Source organism: Petaurus breviceps, unplaced genomic scaffold (genome assembly GCF_028583685.1).
Source record: "Petaurus breviceps papuanus isolate PSGF00001 unplaced genomic scaffold, PetGlider_PUasm1.0 551, whole genome shotgun sequence".
Taxonomy (NCBI): domain Eukaryota; kingdom Metazoa; phylum Chordata; class Mammalia; order Diprotodontia; family Petauridae; genus Petaurus; species Petaurus breviceps.
This window is the reverse complement of record NW_027186372.1, coordinates 2013150-2035766: the sequence shown is the minus strand read 5'-3', so window position 1 is coordinate 2035766 and position 22617 is coordinate 2013150. Positions and strand designations below refer to the sequence as shown.

General features: G+C 42.0%; 1 protein-coding gene and 1 long non-coding RNA gene across 5 annotated transcripts in view; one reads left to right on the top strand and one right to left on the bottom strand.

Annotated features, from left to right (window-relative positions):
* Positions 1–16171, bottom strand: part of FBXO38 (F-box protein 38) — a 109130-nt gene extending 92959 nt beyond the window's left edge. Inside the window, exons 1-2 of one of the 2 annotated variants that reach the window (XM_069102324.1) lie at positions 15971–16171; positions 487–675 (exon numbers count right to left, since the gene is read on the bottom strand). In XM_069102324.1, the coding sequence (XP_068958425.1) occupies positions 487–614 (128 nt within the window). In that variant the 5' untranslated portion in view covers positions 615–675; positions 15971–16171. Of the gene's footprint in view, positions 1–486; positions 676–9392; positions 9809–15970 lie in introns of those variants that run through there. The other variant, XM_069102325.1, reaches the window with a different exon arrangement.
* A 133-nt stretch (positions 16172–16304) lies between these two features.
* The window catches only part of LOC138172614 (uncharacterized), a 56504-nt gene continuing 50191 nt past the window's right edge, over positions 16305–22617 (top strand). For all 3 annotated transcript variants that reach the window (XR_011171183.1, XR_011171182.1, XR_011171181.1), the window contains exon 1: positions 16305–16389. This is a non-coding gene — a long non-coding RNA (uncharacterized lncRNA). The remainder of the gene's footprint in view (positions 16390–22617) is intronic.

Sequence of the window (22617 nt, the reverse complement as noted above, 5' to 3'; positions counted from 1 at the left end):
GGCTAGTAAGTGTTAAGTGTCTGAGGCCACATTTGAACCCAGGTCCTCCTGACTCCAGGGTCGGGGCTCTCTTCACTGTACCACCTAGCCACCCGCCAGTTGATTATTTTCTAATTATCCCGTATGTAGATTATACATAATGATTTATATGTCTCCCCCATTATATTGTGAGTTCACTGAAGGCAGGAACTATCTTTTACCTTTCTTAGCATTGTCAGGACTTAGCACATTATCTAGCACATAGTAAGCTCTTAATAAATATCTATTAACTGACTGATGTCAATAAATACTGCTTGAGAATCAACAACTATCCTTATGAGTCTATAAAGTTTATTTTAAAATACTTTTATTGATATAACTAAGTTACACACTGACTATGTGGCTTTTTATAACATAGATCCTGGAAGCTTTTTAAAACCTCTTTGGGATCTCCTCTTATTAACATATACCCAAGGAAAAGAAAGATCAAAAAACAGAATCTCTTACCTAAAGATATGGCAGAGGACTTCATGTGAGAGCTGGTTCATGTAATCTTTTGTTTCATCTGATTTTGTCAACTCAGGGCTTTCCTTACTTGGGAGACATGGTTTCACAGTTTTCCTACGCGGGCCCATCCTTATGTTGACTCCAGGAGGAAATGACCAATTGCAACTTGGTTATTTGAGTTCAAAGTTGCTAAAAACAAGTAGAAGCAAGAGAATTTAAGAGTTAGGACCTAAAATCTAGCCTTATAAAAGAATTCTTTTTATGAGGATAGTCAAATAAAGTGACCACAAGTTAGCCAGTAAAATATCTTATCATTTTTGGGAGCAAAAACCAATGAATGACTTTTATAAAACTAGTTTTGTTTAATATAGAAAGAAGCAGGATTTAGTTCAAAGACTACACTGGGAGTCAAGAATGCCTTAATTCTTATTCAAAGTCTTCTGCTAATTAGCCATGCTGCCTTCTATATGCCACAATACCTCTATCAGTCTCAGTTTTCTCATCAATAAAATGAGAGGAAAAGAATAGATAAGTTTTCTTCCAGATCTACCATTTGATGATGGTTTGAATCCTTCTAGCTGAAGGCTACAAAACTGAAAACAGCAGCTGCTCTGCCTAATGCAAAGAAGGAAAATAATAGCACAATAAAGATATACACAGTCAGATGGGAATACCTTTCCAGGGCATTTAATATATACAGTGTGTGTTATAAGTGTTCATAAGTCAGGCATCACTGAATCTCTAATATTAAAACTACAAAGGTCCTTACAGAATATCTTTTAGCTAACATCAATTTAGGAGACAAGTAAAGAAATGCTCAGGGAAATGAAGTGGAATAGATATCAAAAGAGAAAGTCAGACATTTGCACAAATCAATAATTTTAGTTATTCACATGCAAAATGCATGCTACTAAAGAAGTGGAGTGGCCTTGAAAGTCAGACACCTATGATTGAATTCTGATTCTACAATTTAAGTTTGGCAACTTAGGACAAACTACTTTAACCCACCAGAACCTCAATGGTTATCTGTAAAACAAGGATGATGCCATTACTACCCTCTTTTTCTTTAAAAAACATTTTTTTCAATTAATACAAACGTACTTTCTCTTTCTTCTGAAGCCCATCAATAAAAAAAAGAAACTTAAAAAACAACATTATTTTAATAAATCTATACAGTCAAGGAACAAATTCCCTCATTAGTCAAGTCTTAAAATTCTCATTTTGTTCTGTACCCAGAGTCCCTGGCCTGTCTATCAGGATGTGGACAGCAGGCTTCATTAGAAGCCTCTGGTATTGTGGTGGGTCAATGTGTTGATAAAGAGTTATTAAGTCTTTGCCATTTTTCACATGAAATACTGAAATAGTCTAATTGTTACCCATCTTACATCTAACTTACAAAGCACTATTAGACTGATCACCCTAATACAGTGAGTGATCTGATCATGTTATTTCCCTACCCCACAAATTGCCCCAAAAGCCTTATTATCTATTATGTAACATCTACACACACTAGGCCAAAATCCCAGGCTCTCCACTATTAGGATCCAATCCCCCTTGAAAAATTAATTTATATTAACTATTCCTCCTCACATCTCTCTTTCAATTGAAGTTCTTACTATCCTTCAAGGCCAGATAAGAATCTACCTTCTGTGATGGTAATAGCATTTAAAGATTCCCCTGTATTGGCTTGGTTTTCAAATTGATTGTGTTAAAACCCAGAGCTTGTTAATCCCACCTGTGGGATGGGCTTGCTGATGTGAAAAGAAAGTCCTGAACTGGGAGGAGCTGGTGACTTAGATTTGGAGAGACAAGAGAGAGACAGAAGAACTTTTTGGAAGCAGCACCTCGTGGAGGCAGAGAGAGAGACTGAGAGAATTGCTGGGAGCCACTTTGAATTGCCCTGGACTTTTGAGACCTGCCCCCTGAGCTGCCAAGGACTGAGGAGACATGGCTGTTTTGCTGGTACTTTGTCTTTCTGTTTTGATGTTGTTTTGCCAGGTTTGTCCACTGGTGAAAGACAGTCCTGTTGTTGAAGAAGTCCTGGAACCTGGCTTTTGGTTAAGAAGCCCTGAGACTGTGCTGCAGACAGAGAGTGAATACTGTCCACTGGTGAAGGACAGTGCTGTTGTTGCAGGGGTCTGGGAACCTTTCTGTTGGTTCAGAAGCCCCGAAGAAGGATTTTCTTGTTGTATGTTTACAGAAATACTGGGAGAGGGATTTGCTAATGTTTTCAGGGGTTCTAGGACTGTTCTACAGACAGAGGATGAATTAATGAAGAGACTGGCAATGTATCTTGTGGCCTTGCTAAGCCTTGTCTCCCCAGGAACTAAGATTGCTGAGAACTTGCCTGGTGTCAAGATGAAGAAAAGACCTCCATTTGGGTATTGAGTGCTGTGCTTAAACTTGATGTAACTCTGGGGTAGATTCAATTGTGATCCAGGGGTTGGGAACTTTTGACCTTTTTGTGCTTTGTGATGGACCAAATGAAGGTACAGCCTAGGGGTGGAGAAGTATTTAGAACAGGGACTTTGTAATTGATTGAATGATTGGAAGGTCCTGGGGTGGGGTAGTCCTTGGAGATTATTTAATCACACTTAGTAAATGCTGTATTTTGAATGATGTCATGTTTTGACCTTCTCTGTTCTTGGTTGGTCACTGAATAAAATGGAGAGCCCCTATGCTGGTATTCGGAACCTTGGGAAGTTGCCTTTGCTTGGCGTTACAGTACACCTTCTTATGAACCATCCCCCTTGCCCTCAGAGAATGTGACCTTTCCCTCCTATCAAATCACATTACTTGCGTCATGAACTTTCATACTCCCTAACCCTACCCATTTCTACCTACTGACAAAATCTTCATTCTTCAAAGCTCAGTTCAAATGTCACATCTCCTCTGAGGTTTTTCTTGAATCTCATCCACCAAGAAGTAATAATCTTTCTATTTTGTTTCTATTTTATATAAATGCCTATATGATATGTTTATATGACTATGATAATGATATGCACTTTTATCATAGTCTCACTCAGGGGTGGGGAACAAATCCCCTCACTAAAAGGATTTGTTCTATAAAACTTGGACTCGGTCAAAAAGCCACACCCAAGAACCTAGGTCACATGTGGCCTCAAGGTCACAGGTTCCTCACCCTAGGTCTAACTTTATACACACAAGTATCTTATCATATATAATGTGGTCAATCAGTCAGTCAACAATGAGACAGCCGGTAGAAAAGTGGATAGATCACTGGGCCTGGTCAGTAACAAATGAGTTCAAATCTGATCTCAGGCATTTAGTAGCTGTGGGACTGGCACACAGTAGATAATGTATAAATGCTTATGTCCTTCTGCAATTAGCATGTATTAAGTACTTATTATGTATGAGGAACTAAACTAAGTGTTGATGATAAAAAGAAACACAAAAGAATGGTCTCTGTCTCATATTCTAATGGAGGAGAAAATATACAAACAACTTTGTACATACAAGACCTCTCTCTCTCTCTCTCTCTACACACACACACACACACACACACACACACACGTATAAATAGGAGGGAATCTCAGAGGGTAAGCACTAGCATTGGGTAGTGACAGGAAAGATTTTGGGCAGAAGGTAGGGCTTGGACTGAGTGCAGGTAAGGAGTAAAGAACATTCCAAGCATGGGAGACAGCCAATTACAAGTCACAGATCGAGGACAGGGAGTGTGTTGTGTAAGAAACAACGACAAGGCCAATGCTGCTTTATCACTGAGTACTAGCAGGAACAATAAGTACAAAAAACTGGAAAGGCAGCAAGGGGCCAAGTTAAGGACTTTCCAAATTAAACAGAGGATTTTATATTTGATTACAGAGGTAACATGGAGCCACTGAAGTTTATTGAACGGGGAGTGACACTGTCAGACCTACACTTTATAAAGATTATTTTAGTAGCTAAGTGAAAGGATTGGAGTGGGGAAAAATTTGAAGCAGGAAGACCAAGCAGCAGACTATTACAGTAGTCCAAGTACGATGTGATGAGAGATGTATCATTATGGTGGCTGTGTTAAGTGGAGAAAAGGGGACCCACATTAGAAATGTGATGGCAGAAATGACAGGATTTGGCAAGCAACTGGATATGTAGTGTGAATGCAAATGAAGAATCAAAGATGACACCAACGTTGAGAGCTTGGATAACTAGGAAGATGGTGGTGCCCTAAATGAAATAAGGTAGCTCAGAAGAGGGGAGGATTTGGGGAAAAGATAGTGAGTTCTGTTTTGAACACAATCAATTTAAGTTGTCTATAGGACATTCAATTTGAGGCTTCTATCAGTTAATGATAGAAGAGAAGAGGTAAGGAAAGAGATTAGAGCTGGATAAATATATCTGAGAATGTTTTGTATAAAGATAAAAATGGAATCCATGGGAGCTAATGAGATGAGAAAGAAAGAAAATAGAGAAGAAGGCACAAGACAGACCCTTAGGCAACATGACAGCTTATTAGTGTGAGCTAGATGATGACCTCCCCTCGCCCCCAAAAATGGTCAGAAAGGTATGAGAACCAGAAGAGAGCAGTATCATTAAATAAAGAGAAAATAAAAGAAAGGGGGGGGAGGGTGATCAAGTATCAAAATTGGCAACTAAGAGATCACTAGTAATTTTGGAGAGAGCAGTTTCACACTGAATAATCAAATCAATTAAGACCCAGGACAGTGGCTCATTTATCTTTTTATCTCCTCCAATGATTCACAGCACATATGTTTCAAATACATCACAAGATCCATAGAATCCTGATTTGGGAACTTACTATCTTGTATAACCTCAGGGTAAAATCACATTCCCCTTCTGGAACTCTGTTTCATGACATATAAACTGAAGGAATGGAATGAAATCATCTCCAATACACCTTCCAGAGTTAAAGAATATGATTGTATGAGCTCCAGTGTGAGTACTCCCTCTACCAATGGGACAATCCCACCTGAATTTAGTAGATTAACTCCTTCATGAAATACTAGCTTGTCCCCCCCCACACACACAAAAAAATCAACATTTACCAGCCTAGCAATGAGCCTCTCTGCATCTTTCCAGAAGGATAAGCACAAAGTTCACTGCTAGACCTGTACCAAAAGCTGTTTCAGCTTGGAAGGACCTAACAGAAGTTAGGCTTCACTAGTATGTCCTTCAAGATCCCAGGTTTACTTCTTTTTTTTTTTTCTTTATTAATTTGTTTGTTTACTTTTAGTTTACAAGATTCAGTTCCAAATTTTCTCTCCCTCCCTTCCCTCCGCCCCCTCCCATGATGGCATACAATCAAGTATAGGATCTGCAAATACTTTCACATTAGACATTAGTCAGGTTATAAAGAAGGATTGTATCAGATGGAATGACCAATGGGAAAGAGGAAACAAAACCAAACAAGAAAAAGAAAAAGATCAGGTAGTTTGCTTCAATCTGTATTCAAACTCAGTTCTTTGTAGTTCTTTCTCTGGATGTAGACATCTCTCTCCATCATGAGTCTTTTGGGGTTGACTATATAACCCTGCATTGCTGAGAAGAGTCCAGTCTATCAAAGTTGGTCATCACACATACATTGTGTCTGTAATTGTGTGCAAATTTCTCCTGGTTCTACTCTTCTCACTCAGCATCAGTTCGTATATAAGCCTCTCCAGGTAAATATGAAGTCCGTCTGCTCCTCGTTTCTCACAGAACAATAGTATTCCATTACATGCATATACCACAACTTGTTGAACCATTCCCCAATTGATGGGCATCCCCTTAATTTCAATTCTTTGCCACCACAAAATGAGCTGCTATAAGTATTTATGTACATATGGGTCTTCCTCCCACTTCTATGATCTCTTTGGAATACAACCATAGAAGTGGTATTGCTGGGTCAAAGGATATCAAATTATTTATAGCCCTTTGGGCATAGTTCCAGATTGGTCTCCAGAATGATTGGCTCAGTTCACAACTCCACCAGCAATGCATTAGCGTTCCAATTTGTCCACATCCTCTCCAGCATTTGTCATTTTAGCCAATCTGACTGGTGAGATGTGGTCTCAGGTTTACTTCTAATGGCAAGTGTACTGTACATGGTAGTTTCCCAATGTTTTCTAAGAGTTTATACTTTATCTGGGAGTGAGGGAAAGAATAATAGCAATCAAATAGTTTAAAAGAATTCAGTGTAAATTAACTAAAGCAACTAGAAATTATAATCGTCTCATTATTAATTAGTCTACCAATAAAAATGCGTCGCTGGGGTCCTCCTTTGACTGTTTAATGGCCCAAAACAAAATAATCCTTCTTGCACAAAGACTGCCAAGCAATATAAAGACTGAGATAGAAGCTACAGCTTCCTGACAAATAAAGAGACTCATTTCTATAATATGCTGCTCTACTTGTCAAACCATCTTGTTAATTTTGTTGTTTGTTTTTACTATTGTCCAACATACTGAAATTACACTTTCAACATATACTTGAAGACTTTTTTTTAAATGTTTTGAGTAGTCTTACAATGAAAAGTTAAGGAAGATAAAATGTTGCAGTGTGCCCAAGTTTTTCCTATTAAATACAACCTAGTGTTAATCTACTTCTCACTGCAATGACTAACAGGGATTGATTTCTCTCCTGTGGAAGCTTTTGGAAACCAGCAAACTGACACTCAAAGTATCTCAGTAGGTGGTTCATAAAGTCAGCTGTAAGCCAGATCGTTAAGATTGTTCTTAACCTATCCTGAAAACTCACATAAACAATCAAAAGGCAGATAAACAGCTGCAAAATGTATTCAAAATAGGGCAATTAATAAATTTCTAATGACTGGTAGACAATTCAGTATTTCTGGCTATTGAAGAAGAGCTGGGATTGGGAAATAGTGCTTTAAAAACCAATTCACATGCCATCTCTTCCACAAATCTCTTCCCTAATTCCCCAGTCACTGAGGATAGGTTTAAGATGTATTTTGTTATCATCTCTCTCCCAAACTATTTCAAAGTTTCAAATAGGTAACCCTCAAAAAAGGGGCTATCAAGTGGATACTCCTAAAGTAGAGACACAGATATATCATTTCCCTAGCAAAAATTTTCCAATGGTTCCATACTGCATCTAAGAGTTCAAATCCGAACTCAGACATTTAACATTTACTAGCTATGTGACCTTGGGCAAGTCACTTAACCCCAACAGCCCTGCCCTCCACCCTGCAAAAAAAAAAAGGCAAACAAAACCCCCAACACACTGAAACCATATCTACATTATACATTATGAATTATTACCCTCTACTTAAAAACCAACAGATTCTTATGGAATTGGCGATTTATCCTTGCTCTCTACTCTTCCTTCTATGTACCATTCATCTCATTTCACCAAAGTGAAATTACAAATGATGATACAAAGTAGAAAAAGTACTTCCCTTGGAAGGCAGGAAACACAATTCTGACAATGACAAGCTATGTGACCCTAAAATAAAAGTACAGTCCCACTGACACAGTGAGGCTCTTTGTGAGGAGCAGTTACCCAAGTATGGAGAGGCTGATCACCAGTAAGCAGATCATCTGGCAACCTATGAAACTATGAAAAATTCGAAGAAGGAAAAAAAAAAAAACCTAGCCCTCAGTCCTGTGTGGCTCCCTTCTATTATGGCAACAACACCGGCAATTCGATGGAAAAGAGGGTAGAATGCGCTAAGAATCAGTTTTTAGACTATCTAAATCTTAATCTGGCTTTTAATATCATGAATATAAAATCTTTCTCCAATGATCAATGAATAAACGTACTCAGCAGTAGCAAGAGGCAAATCATTTTCATTTTTTATATTCTAACTATTAATGACACCAGGAGAACAAAGGGACATGCAGCTAAGCAGAAGGATGGTTCCTAGATTGTCCTTGAAGAAGCCAAGAAAGGAGCTGGTAGAGTTGGTTTATTTTAAGCTCCTCAAAACAACAAGAATCCCTTCATGGGATTTCTGGTCCTCTCGCACTGAACTGCTCCTGAGACGTAGTTGCAAAAAGACCTTCATGAAAATAACTGCAGCTTATGTACCAACATCCAATGCAAAGGAAATTCTATTAAGAACGATATGCAATTCTCTAAGTTAAGTCAACATACACTGTGTGAAATCAGATAAGGATGGAAAAATATAGCAGAAAGCAAAGGTCAACGGTAGGGGATTAGAGAGACCAAAGACAGCAACTAACAGAAGCTTCATGCTTCCATATCATGAATCCTTTTTCAAAAAATTTTGGTATGTACTAGATATGATGGGCATCAATTAATAACAGAAAATGAAGCTGATTACATTTTGACAGGAAGAATATCATTACTGATGTGTTATCCCTGAATGCTCTATTTAAATACAGTCAGAACACTGACTTCTTGTAGCAAATATAATTGGTAAAAAGTTAATTGAAAGAATAATGAAATGATACAGCATATAAGTGAAACAACTCACTTCTGATTGATACAAGTAAGCTTCTAATAACAAAAAAAGCAAACACGTAGTTCACCGCAGAAATATTATCAATACCAATATAATCATTTTATAAAGAATTTTAACTAGTGTAGTTCAATCGGTTTCCTTACCAAAGAGGCCAAACAAATCTAAAAAGCACATTAGTCAGCAAACACCTGACTTGCTTGCCAAGGACAATGGCATCCAAAAGCAACACTGGTTTAAAATATAAGCTAACATAAAATCTTAAGAAAAAAAGATGATGAAAGATTATGAGCAATATTGCCTTGTGAAACGAGAAGCTATAGAGGTCAAACCAGTTTAACTCATGCTTGGCAAGATTCCCAAGCAAGGTGATTGTAGCAGCAAGCACCCCAAGCGTCCTCAGGGTTTGCAGCTACCACAGGTTCTTGGATCTGCTTTGCTAAAGGAAAGCAACTCAAAATGGGTTAACAAGCTTACTTTAATCAGTCAGACATATATCGTTTACCTTATTCAGGAGAAAAGGTCAGCACCCTGAATCTCAAAGTATACAGGCATAATTATCAAGACAGAAACATCAAGTAGACAGATTTCCAAACTGTCCAACCATTACATCCATACCCAGTCAACATCTGGGTTTCCACATCTGGGTTTTTCAAAGCCGGGGTCTCTCAACAACGGCTTCCCAGAATTCAGATCAAATCACAGAACACTTCTCAAAGTGAGTCCCAAAAACAAAGCCACACATCAGGGCTTATATAGCCTTCTCCTGGCTCAGAGAATGTAACAACCTTATTGACTCACTGGCCAATCAAGAAGTATCTACTGAAAAACAAGCCTCCCCCACCCCAGGCTTCAGATGCACATTAGCCTAGGGGCAGGGAAGATCTTTAAAATTTACATTCTTATTACAGTGATATCAAAGGTATGTGTAGATTAAAATGGAAGGACAACAGAAAGAAGAAAAGTGGAAGAAAATGGCAAAGATTTTTATAACATTCTTCACCATCAAAGACAGTAGAGTCACTTGCATATGGACTCAAAAATCACAGTCCCAGATGTGCTTATACAGGAAACAAAAACAGTGCTAAAGAAAGCAAATATGGGAACAGCATTCTTACTGGATCAAGTGTTAACAAGAGGAGATCCATGCTGGAGGCAACATAACTGTGAGGGTTTTGAAAAACTAACTTAAACAGTATTGAAAAGAAGAGACGATGCCGGCTGGGAAAAATCACCAACCTGGCGGAAATAGAAAAAGGGCTATTAAGAGTTACCAAAAATTCGCTGATTTGTATACCTAGTTTTCCATCCATACAAATTTTTTATGAGAATCATCTACACATCGGTATTAATAAGTAACAAGAAGGTTTTCCCAAGTGATACTGCATAGCGCACCAAAATTATCACCATCACTCAATTTCCTGAAAGATGTAGAGAATTCAAAATCTCATTGTGCTGTTTTGTGGATTATGAAAAAAACATCTGATTTAATAGAGAAATACACAGTCTTAAACGCTCACTTCCAACAATGTCTCCCTTTCCTACATCAAAACTGTTCATGATTCCTTGAAAGATGTAACAGATATGATCAGGTTCAACAAGCCTCAGACCACAGTTTCAGCTGATATCATAAAACCAAGTGCCAAAAGATGTGTACTGCTATGACAGGAGCAAAGTCTATGTGGAAAAGGGATTCCTTATTAACAATTCGGCCTTACTGATTCTACTGTTTGCATCAAATCCTGAAACACTCCCATCTCCTGGAAATGATCTGTAACCACTCACAAAAGTTGTCCCAACTATTCACATAGTTGGTTGCTGTCCTTCATGTTCAAAGAGGACCAGAATGACATCACTATGTTGGGGAATACGACTGTTATGCTAAGTCACGACTTCGGCTAATCAGACTAATACGAGCTCAGAAAGTACCAGGGGTCAGGCAAAAATAGTGTGTATGAACATCTGGAGCGGTGATATCTCTCAATTTAAGCATCTCACATTTCTTTGGAGCTACTACAATTGTGCCTTGCTTATAAAACACAGTGCCTTCTTTAAAGCGGGCACGCCACACTGTGCCACTGTCTCCCAATGCCTCACGATGGATCCCAAAGTTCTTCAGTGAGACCTTGAGAGTGTCCTTGTATCACTTCAGGCCAAGTGGATGAAGCTCATCTACTGAATGGACTATGACATGTAATTGGATGGGTAACCTACTCTCTATTTGAATACATATCTCAGACATTGTAAAATGGATGAGATGAACTGAGAACTTTAACAGCAAGAAGAGAGTAAGCTGAATTCAGCAATTTACAAAGATCCTTTAATAACTTTAAATGTCTCTCAAAAGTTTAGGTTCACCTTGTCCTTAATACCAAAGTTCTACTCATGTGTTATAGCTATAGCTATGAGATACTCTCTAAAGAACCGAAAATGAACATCACATAAAAGGCAATGGAGACTTATGGTACATTTGAGCAGCACTAAGATCCCAAAGTGAGGAAGTTCAAAAAACATGACAAAGAAGAAATGTTACCTCAGATGATGCAGTTAGGGACAATAGCTGGACCTCACCAAAAAAAAAAAAAAAGAGAGAGAGAGAGAGTGAAATCTATGCTGTTATACAATTAACACTCAATGTTTTACATGACAAAGAAGAAATGTCACCTCAAATGATGCAGTTAGGGACAATAGCTGGACCTCACCCAAAAAAAAAGACAGAGAGAGGGAAGAAATCTATGCTGTTATACAATTCGAAAGGAAGACAGGGATTAATTTTTTAGATATCTGAAACAGAAGTTTCCAAAAGAATAAAAAGATGGGATCTGGGGGGTTTTTTGAGACCTGAGAAGATATAAGAAAGCTCTAATCCATTTCCTCACTTTATCAAATATATGCTTCATCAAAACATTGGACAAATACAATAAGGATTCCCAGATAACTTTCTACAAAAGATCACATCTTTTATTTATACAACTATCTATAGAAAACAGTTCACTGATAATGATTACATATATGTTTATGTACATATACACACATGTATTACAAAAAGCAGTCTTAAAGTTTCTTTTCTAACAAACTTTCTTCCTTGAATATAATCAGTTCTGCTATAATGCCTGTTTTGAAAATGCAAATCTTTTTCCATCTAAAATTGATACATCTGGAAACAACTTGAGAACGTGAATTTTGAGTTTACTTCTATAAGATTTCATCTTAGAATAAAAACGAGAACACAAAAAATTCTATCAGTTCACAGTAACTCGCAAACTGCAACTCTGCCAAAACCCACTTCCAAAAGCAAATTTCAGGTATTCTTCATTTTAAAATGCTATATTTACAGCGTATCTTTTGGTACAAAAGGAGCTGTGGGCAAAGGAAAGTTTAGGCAGCCCTCTCAGCTTGGTGGCAGTGGGTGCCGGCCAAGCAGCAGCAGGAGACACCATCACTACTTACTACAGTTATTTATATTATCTTACTCGTTACATATACCTAAAACTATACGATCATTTTATTGAGTTCCTATCTTTTTCTTAATACAGCCCTAATGAAGTTTTTGAGTGTTGTTTCCCTAACCCCCTTTTTCCATAAAGCCTGTTATTTACTGCATAATTCTGCATCGTATGATATTTAGGAATGTATACATCGTTATAGTATAGAACTGATTGTATCAAGATTACTCAATAAAGTTAACCAGAAAGACAACTTCTATGATTTCTGATTATTAACACAAAGTAAAAATAAAAAGGAAATAGTGCTCATTACTATCATAGAGAATAACCCACACAAAGTCAAAATTGAAGTAAGATTCTCTAGGTTTCTGGCTGTAGATATCATTGTACAGACTGCAAAAAGTACTGAAACACTTAAGAGCTTCTTCGATGGGATAGTCACTCAAAAAAACTCAGTTAACACACCCTGGAAAAATTAAGCATATGAAGAATGCATATTGTCCCAGATTATGACATCCAGAGGACTAAGGATCCTTCTGAGTAAGTCCAACTGTCAACTATAAGTCAGCTATCTTGAAAGGCACAAGAGATGGACAGACTGGAAAAGGAAGAGGGTAGGCTAGAAGGGATTTGGAAAAACTGTATATAGCACTTTCAATAATCCTGAATTTCCTCATTTGAGAAAACTCTAAATTACAGGTGATCTAAAGGGCAATGGAAACAACTGATATTTATAGTGCTTAAAGTATATTATCACACTTAAGCCTCACAAAAACCACGAGGTAGAGATCACAGATATTATCCCCATTTTGTAGATGAAGAAACAGGATCAGAGAAGTAACATGCCCAGGATTACAGTTATAACTACAAAGTGACAGGAGATTCTAGCCCAGGTGCAGACCTCCAGGTACAACCTTCTGGCCCTGCTGCTTCTCTAAAAGACCAAAGGTGTGTGTAAGAAGGTGACATCACCAAGAACCTGCAGATAGTAAATGCTGTAAAGGACATCAAGGGCAAGTGTGACAGGAAAACAAGAGGAGCCAATCATTTTAAGAAAAAAAGATAGCCTGAGTGCTGCCTCTGAACCCACGAAATAGACAAGTTTTTATAAAAAGACATAAAGAATAACAACCCAGGCTAAGGAAGACTGAATCTGTTCTGGTGAAGGGAGTATGCACCCTGATGTGTCGCTGGAAAAATCCGCAATGGTGTGACTGATCCCAGATCCATTAAGGAAGGAGGTGTCGGTACTAACACAGCCTGTGCTGCTCCGACCTCCTCTGTCGTAGTCTACACTGTTCTGGGTGCTATATTTCAAGACTAATGTTGAGAAACTGAAATGCATCCAGAAGAGGGGACCAAGGATGAACTGAGGAGTCTTAGAAGGGAGATAAGAAGCTGTGCTACTCCCCACAAAAAGGAGACTAGATTTTTTTCTGTTTGGCCTCAGGAGGCACAATTAGAAGCGATGGGTACAAGTTACAGGGATGCAGATTTTAGTTTGATACGAAGAAAAACCTCGCCAAATACACCTGAGCCAATGTGGAATGTGCCACCTTAGGAAGCAGTGGTTCTCCTAGAATAAGGCATCTTCCAGCAGAATAGAAGTAGATGTAGTAAAAAAGCGACTCAAGTTCAGACACGGGAGGAAGTCGAGTACCTCAAAGACCGCTTGCAGCAGAGACACTACAGTGCCTGCCATGTTACAGCACAATAAAAAGATCTCCCTCGGGAGCTTTTTAGGTATCTTTGTCCCTGAGATAAATAGCCCCACGCTGTTTTGTTCCAAGTGTGCGTGCACCTGCTTCTTATGGTCTGCCAGCAGCCTCCGTGTGCTGTCTGTGGGGCTTCATCAATGCTGGGAGCATGTCTGCTTCTCCTCCTTGTGTCTTTCCATCCTCCCTTATGCCATCCCCTACGAGAGCGGATAAATGAGCTTGAGAAACACCTACAACAGTGTTCCTGAGGAAGGGCTCAAGACGGTCACCCCCAAGGAAAGTGCTGGGATCTGAGGCTTGCTTTGTATGTCTGGGAAGCCTTTCTTGTTTCATCCCTGGGGTTCAGTCAGATCCCAGACAAGTGAGGGCCTGCTGGGCTTATTTTTGCTTATTAAGATAACTTTATTCTTTCAAACAGAGATTGTATGGTCCTGCCGCAATTATTTAGACAGTCGCCTCTCTCGATGTGATCGCTAACCCTAATTCATGTCCTTTATCTTGCCTGGGCCATTTTCGCGTCCTCTTTTCTCCCACTGCCCTTTGACTATACAGGAAGCCATCTACCCTCCAGCCACTGCCTTCTCAGGCCAAAGGCTTCCCTCCCTATGTAGCCACAGCACAAGCCCAGCGCAGCGGAGAGGGCCCTCTGGATCCCAAGGCTGACCCTGGGACTTTGAGGACGGTTAGCTGCCTTGTCTGGGTGGGTCTCCTCCCCTGCTAAAGCAGAAAGCGGACTCGATGGTGTCTGATGTTCCTTCCCGCTCCCACATGGTATGACTGGACTTCTACAGACCAACATGGAAGGAGGGCTTCACCAAGAGAACCATCAGCACAAAGCAACCTGTCCGTGCGCGGCCCACGCGCTGTGGCCTCTGAGCTACTGTCAGAAACACAAGCCCAGCCCGTATTTTCTCCCCAAATCTGATCCCTATCACCCCTAGGAGTACATTCTTTTCAGGGCGTGCGCTTTTCCCTGCAAAGACGCGTCATTTCGGGGCCGTGACCCGTCTCCAAAGAAAGGCTACACTGAGAACAGAACCAGACACTGGTCACTGCAACCCTCGGAAGCTGCCCTCTTGTCCGGCACGAACTCTGCCACCGAAGGTCGGAGCTGAGAGAGGCGGCGGGCCGGGCAGTGTGGGACAGGCGAGCACAGCCTCCTCCTGACAGGGCTCCCGCCCCCCCTGACTGCGGCTTCTCCCCGCGCCGTCACGGCTCCCGAGCCTCTCTCTCCGCCCTCAGCGCAGCCTCTAAACCCTCCAGCCCTGCAGGCAGGGGGTCGAGCTCAGACGAGCCGCTCCGGCCACGGGGACTGACAGGAACCCAGGCTGAATGAGGAGGCGCCCCCCCCCCCCCCCCCGGCTCCCACCCCCCGCCCCCCAGACACCTGCCGCCCTCCGCCCCCCCAACCCCCCGCCGCCGCAGCGCCCCGGGGCCCGGCCGCCCCGCGGAACCGAGCCTCCCGCGGCCGGGGCTTCGGCGCTCGGCCCCTCCCTCCCTCCTGACCCCTGCTCTGGTTTTAACGCGGCTGGGGTTAAGGGACTGGCCCAAGGTCACACGGCCAGGCGTCCCGGGGGGGCCCCCTCTCCCACCCGGCAGCAGTTCTTCGGCTTCGGCTGATGTGCGCACACACACATCTCAGGGCTACAGGTCGAGCAGCGGCCTGGGGAAGGCCGGGGGCCGGGGGCCCCGCGTCACCGCCGCGCAGAGCGCCGCCTGCGGCAGCCCTGACAGCACGAGAGCGGGGGGCGTGCGGGGCACCGAGTGACAGGGGACTGACGGAGCCCGCCCGCGGCCCGCGCAGGTACCGCAGGGCCCGAAGGCTCCCGCGTCCCCGGTCACGGCCCCGCTTCTGCTCCGCGCGGTCCCCGTGCTGCCCTCCCGGTCCGTGCCAGCGGGGCGCCCCCTCCCCCCCTTACCGGGCGCCCGGAGGCTGCGCGGGGCTGGGCCCGCGGGACGACCATGTTCCGGCTCCGAGGCTGCGGCTGCTTCTGGGAGGGAGACGCGAGAGGGGACGCGGGGCTCAGCAGGGGGCGCCGCCGCCGCCGCCGCCCCGCCGCGCCCGGGCCCGGGCTCTCCCAAGGCTCTGCCGGTGCCTCCCCTGCCCGGCGGCCTCCGCTCTGTTATTGTAGCTCGGGAAGGGGGAGGGAGAGAGAGAGAACCCCGGCACACACTTCCGGCTGCGCCGCCGCGCCGCTTCCTTTTCCGTCCCTGCGCGGCATCACTTCCGGGGCGGAGAAGCCTGGGCTGCCCGGCATCACTTCCGGGGCGGAGAAGCCTGGGCTGCCATGTTAGGAGTGGAGGCGCGCATCCAGGCGAAGCCACCATGTTGAGTGTGGTGAGTGTGGGCGTGAACTTGTCGGGGACAGGAAGTCCGTGTGGGGTTGCCCTGGGGCGGCTCTGCCGCTGATGCCGGGAGGGTCACCGTCCCTCTCTGAGCCTCAGTTTCCCCATCTGTAAAGCGGGGGGAGGCCTTGGAGTCAAGTCTGAGGGATGAGACAGCAGATGCGAGCGCTTGTCCCAGGGTCTCCTGCTCTCTAAAGGGAGGGGCTGGGGCGGCTGGTGGCGCCCTGACCCCGGAGTCCGGGGGGGGGGGCTCTGATGGAACACGAAACGAGCCGTGTGGCCTTGGGCCGGTCACCTCACCCCGACTGCCCTCCCGAAACAACAAGAGTACATTAAACCATAAGTGAGGGGACTGGAGCCGCGCGCTGTGACTCCCGCAGTCAGCCACCCCACGCGTGAAGCGCCGGGTCTGTGAAAGGACAGGGTGGCCGTCTCAGACGCGGCGCTCCTGACGAGGTTGTGGGTGATCTGGAGAAGAGGGGGCGGCGAGGAAGAAAAGGAGGCGAAAGTCTTTCCGGCAATTCCCCAATGCCCAGGGAGCTGAGCCTGGCTAAGGAGGAGGGGAATGCGCGTCAGGAGATAGCGCCTCACCCCTGAGAGGGGGCCGCGTGGCGGTGGGGGGAGTACTGGTGCATGGTTGGTGGAGTGGCGCGTCAGTTCAGCCGTTCTGCAGAGCGCTTGGCGCTTACAGCGTAGCCCGAAGCGCTCTACAGCCGCACACCCTTCAGTCACCGCATAACTGCGAGGTTTGCCTCTGACAGAGGTCACGGAAAAGGGAAGCTAGCCCATCTGTCCAAAAGTAGCTGTGGCAGCTCCTGTCATGGTGGGGGAGAGTTAAGAATAAAGGGCGCGCCCACCGACTGGGGAATATGATTGTGCGACCAGAAGTGACAGGTCGGATTGCTTCCGAGAAGCCTGAGAGGGCTCAAATGCATTGCGGCAAACTGAAGTGCGCAGAACCGGGAGAACATTGCAAAAGGTGACAGCAACAAGGTGATGTGGCTGGTGACCCATGATGGAAAACGCGCTCGTCACCCCCAGAGAGACCTAAGGAACGTGGGATACAGATGGAAGATGTACCCCAAAAGTGTTGTTCTATGCTGTTTGTGTCTTCTCTGGCAACATAGTTAATGTGGAAATAAATGACTGGTCTTCTTAAGGGTGGGGTAGGGCAGGAGAAAGAATGGCACAGAGAGAGAGAGAGAATTGGAAATCCAGATCTTATAAAATGAAAAAAAAATCACATGTCACTTCCAAACTTTAACAAAATTAAGTCATTTTTTACAAAAGAAAACAAAGGGCTTGGGCCTCAAGAGGTGCGGTATCAGTGCCTTCCAAAGTAACACATAGCCCTGAAGGTAGATACAATTGGGAATGAACATCGATAGCTCATTTTCTTCCAAGACTTACCTAGTGTTTCCCAACAGAAAATGTTTTTTGCATTCACTCAGGATACCTACCAAATAATAACTCACATTGATATTGTGCTTAAATGATTCTAAAGAACATCATTATATCATCTGATCCTCTCTCAACAGCCTTGTGAGACAGACAGACAGACAGACAGACATGTATCTACAATGAGAGTGTGTGTGTTGTGTATGATAGACATCTCTATTATCACCTCCCCCTCCTCTTCTCCAAGGGAGACTAAGTCGGGCCAGGAGGGGAAGCACTAATTAAGAAGCAGGGGAGTAAAGTGCCGGCCCAGGAGTCAGGAGGACCTGAGTTCGGTTTGGGCCTTAGACACTTAGCACCCACACACACACACACACACAAAAAACTAGCCTCCTAACCTTGGGCAAGTTAACCCCAATTGCCCTCCAAAAAAATTAAAAAAGAAGCAGGGGAAGCATTCTGCTCTCCTCAGGGAGGGGGAGTTCTGGGGTAAAGTTATATCTATCTGATCCCTTAAATATCATTTCCTAGGGTATATAAGTTTTAGGTTCAAGCTAAACATCTGATTGCTATTTCTTAAGGGGGGAGCCTTAAGGAGGCCCCATGCTTTATATCCAAGGTTGAGCCCCTTTCCCACCAAAAACCAATTTCACAATGAACTTAAAACAAATAGCAAAGAAATCCATTTATCCAAGTCAATAGTATATATCCATATACATCTGCTTTTGTAACAAATGAAAAGTTCAAGAGACTTAATTTCAGAGTAATTAATAATTTTATTAATTATCACTTTCTCTCATAAACCAAAGAAGAATCTTGGGTGCTTCTGAATGCTTAAGAGGCCTTTGGAAAAGGGTATGTACCCAAGGTTGGAAATCAACTCAGATGGGTTAATGAGAAGGTGAGCAAAATGTCTTCGGCTCCCCTGCAGAGATTGTGGTCTAAGCATGAGATTCATCCCTCTTTCAGCAGTCTGGGCAAAAGAATCCATCTCAACCTTGCTGGTTGGTTTTTCCCTTCATATGTTAGGTCACCCTAAATTCTAATGGAAGGTTCCAAGGATGGACAGGGGATTATTTCCTAAAGGCAACATCTCTATTTAGATTGTATTCTGTTTGTAAGGTCTCCTAGTTGGATGGAGTTCTACTGGAGATCACAAAACATGTACCTGGAGGATTTTGATAATTTTATCTATCGGTGATGTCCTTCAGATGCTACCTGAATAACCTACAAGGGGCAGATTTCTGAATGAGGACATAGAAAAGGGAAAATCTTAATCTCAATTAATAATTGGTTATTAATATAAGAGAAATAATCATTTCTTTCACTTTCTCTGATTTCTATTTTGCTATTGACTTAGAGAAATGGATTTCTTTTCAGGATTTGATCATCAGTCCTCTATTTCCACATCCAGTACTCTTTCAGTAGTACTTAGAGATCTATACATATTTATTGAATTAATGAATGAACTCCCACCTTTGTAACTTACCACTCATGGGACCTTGGGCAAGTCACTTCAACTCACTAGGCCTCAGTTTTCTCAGCTATAAAATGCAACCTCTAATGTCTCTTCTGGATTTAAATTTTATAGGTACAAACTTTTTTTTTTTTTTTTTGCTTTTTGGAAGGCAGTTGGGGTTAAATGATTTACCCAAGGTTACATGGCTAGTTTTTGTGTTAAGTGTCTGAGGCTGGATCAGGTCCTCCTGACTCCAAGGCTGGTGCTCTATTCACTGCGCCACCTAGCTGCCCCCCAGGAACAAACTTTCATAGGAACAAACTTTACTTCTGTACCTCTTATCCCTTCCTTCCATCTCACTGACTTGGCTTCTCCATGATGTCACTGCATGCTTGATATTCCTTATCTCTATGGCCTCTTCCAGAATCTCCCTTTGCCACCATTACTCATTAACTTCTCTTTTAAAGTTCATTCTATTAAAATCTTTCATGGCATACAGATCAAGGTGGCTGTTATCTACAAGTCGCATACTAATTTTCCATCTATTACCAAGAAACTCCATACCTGAATCCTTCCTCTCTTCCCCAACTCCTCTCTGTGTATCAGGAGCATTCAGCATTTATGCTGATATTCTCTTATACACACTAACCTCCCAAATTACTCAGTTTTCTCAAAATCCACAGCCGTCTACCATGTACAAGAAATGGCTTCATCTTGGATCTCAACACTACCTACAAGTGCTCTGCTTACATGATCAAAACCTCTAAAATTCACTAATAATACCCTATCATTCCATTGTTCCCTGTGCCTTACTCTCACTAAAGCCATTCATTTATTTCATATCAATGAGTATTAAGTATCTACTATGTGCCAAGCACAGGGGTCACAAATACAAAAAGGAAATGATCCCTACTCAGAGTGAGCTTACATTCTAATGAGGACAAAAACATTTTAAAATATGTACAATATAAATATGAGATAGATAGATACAAACAAGTAGTTAAGTATTAAGGTATGCTCTGAGAGAAGTCACTGATTGGTAGATCAGGAAAGGCTTCATGTCGAAGGTGGAATCTGAGCTGCATCTTAAAGGAAGTGAGGAACTGAGACAGAGGTGAGAAAGGAGTGCATCCCAGGCATCAGAGATGACCAATGCAACGGCACAGAGATAGGAGATTGAGTATCATGAGTGAAAAACAGAGAGAAGGCCAGATCTCCACTCCAGATGGGAGAGTAATGTCTAGTGAGGTTGAGAAAGTAGGTTGGGACCAGGTCGTGCAGGCCTTTAAAAACTAAACAAAGTAGTTTCTATTTTATTCTAGAGGAAATAGGAAACTGCTAGAATTGGTTGAACAGGGGAGTCATACAGTCTATCTACATCTAAAGAAAATTGCTATGGCAACAGTGTATAGAATGGACTGGAGTAGGGAGATCTTTGGGATTGAAGGAGAGAAGAGAAGGTTCACAATGGCTTCTGTGGAAGGTGAGATAGAGATTAGTTAGAAACCTCCAAGCCCTCTACATCCTTGTATTTTCTCAAGACTTTGCACTAACTTCAATTTCCTCCCTTCCTGATCTTAACTTGCAATTTACCAATTCAACTCTATAATGGCCCCCCCTTCTCCTATTCTCATCCCTGGCCAGATTCCAAATTTTTGAATTACTCCCACCATCCACCATACATATACATTGTTGAACAGGACTGGAAAAAATAAGCAAAATAGCTAATTGATTGCACTATAGATCTATGTTTTTGAATGTCAGCTAGGTTCTCGTTCCAAGAAGGCAATGCTTTTACCCCTCCCTAATTGATTGTCTATCCCACTCCCTAAGCACAGTAGCTGTTATAAACATTCTCTTTCCTGAAATCTCCCAAATATGCCCTTTCTTGAACCTCTCAGCTAAGGTTATTACTTCTTATTTTACTGAGAAAATTAAGGGTATTTACTGTGTACTCTTTTCTCCTTTTCTTCATCTCAAAACCTTACTTTCTTTTCTCTTCCGTCACCTTTCTTCCATTTACTAGATTAATGAGATGACTCTTCTTTCCTTAGCTAACCCCTCTACATGAGCCCTTGATCACATGATTCTCCACTATCACCCCCTTAATTTCAATTTCTTCCTCTCTACCGTTTTTCCCTACTACCTTCAGGATCTCCTCATCCTTGAAAAACTTTCACTAGACTTTTCCATCTCCTCTATCATCCTATATTTCTCTTCCTTTCTCAGCCAAATTCCTTTTTTCCTTTTTCTAAAACTTAAATATGCAATAAGAAAAAGAAACATATTATGAACTTTAATATGAAAACTTAAATACAAAATAAGATAAGGAAAAAAATACATGTCATGTACACAGCAGAACATGACAGGATTAAAATATATATAGCAATAACTTTCCATTTCAAGAAAGCCTGTTAATAGATACTACACATTGTATCAAAAGCTATCCTTTTGCTTCCCTGTAAGTTTTCTTTTGTTCTCTGCTGCACACTTTTTACTTTGTTCTTTCATCCACCTTCCTCCTCGAGTCAGAAGGCTACAATTAAGCATGGATATATTTAGATATAGATAAATACACACACACACACACATATATATACACACATAGATAGATAGATAGATATGTACATACATAGACATTTACTTTCCCTAACAAATTCTACTGATCTTTTTTTGTTTGTGCATATGTCTTATTTCCTATCCCTCCTGACTCCTGTACTTTACTTCTACCCACTACTTTGCTCTGCTAGTACTTAACAAACCTCCTCTCCCCCCTTGCCAAGGATACCTCCCTCATCCTTTTATCTATAGAATAGCCCCTTAACCGATTCCCTTACCCTCCCCTGTGTAGATTTCTCCCTTATCCTCTCCCCACTCCCTATCTCCTTAGCATTTCATTTCTTTTTGAATTTAGAAGACTTTGATGATCTTCTACATACATATATATTGTTTCCTCTTGTACTCATTTCCGATGAAAGTGGGTTTCCAAAACTAGCAACCATCCTCCCCCATCTAATACCTTTGTGCTGGTTCTTCCTCTCTCACCTCATTTGTATAAAATAATTACTCATTTTAACTATTTCTGAAGTTTTACTTTTTGAAGTCATATCATACTCAGGGCTACCCCAATCTTTCTTATGAACTACCCAATTACTAATAATCTTAGACTTACATTTTATATACATAAAGGATAAATGATCTGTCCTTATTGAGTCCCTTATAATTAGTCTTTGGTATATACCTTATATTTCTCTTGGCTCTAATATGTCAAATCTTCTGTTAAGTTCAGGTTTCTTTTTTAACAAAGTCCTGAAAGTCTGACAATTCATTAAATACCCATTTTTTTCATTCAGCATTATGCTT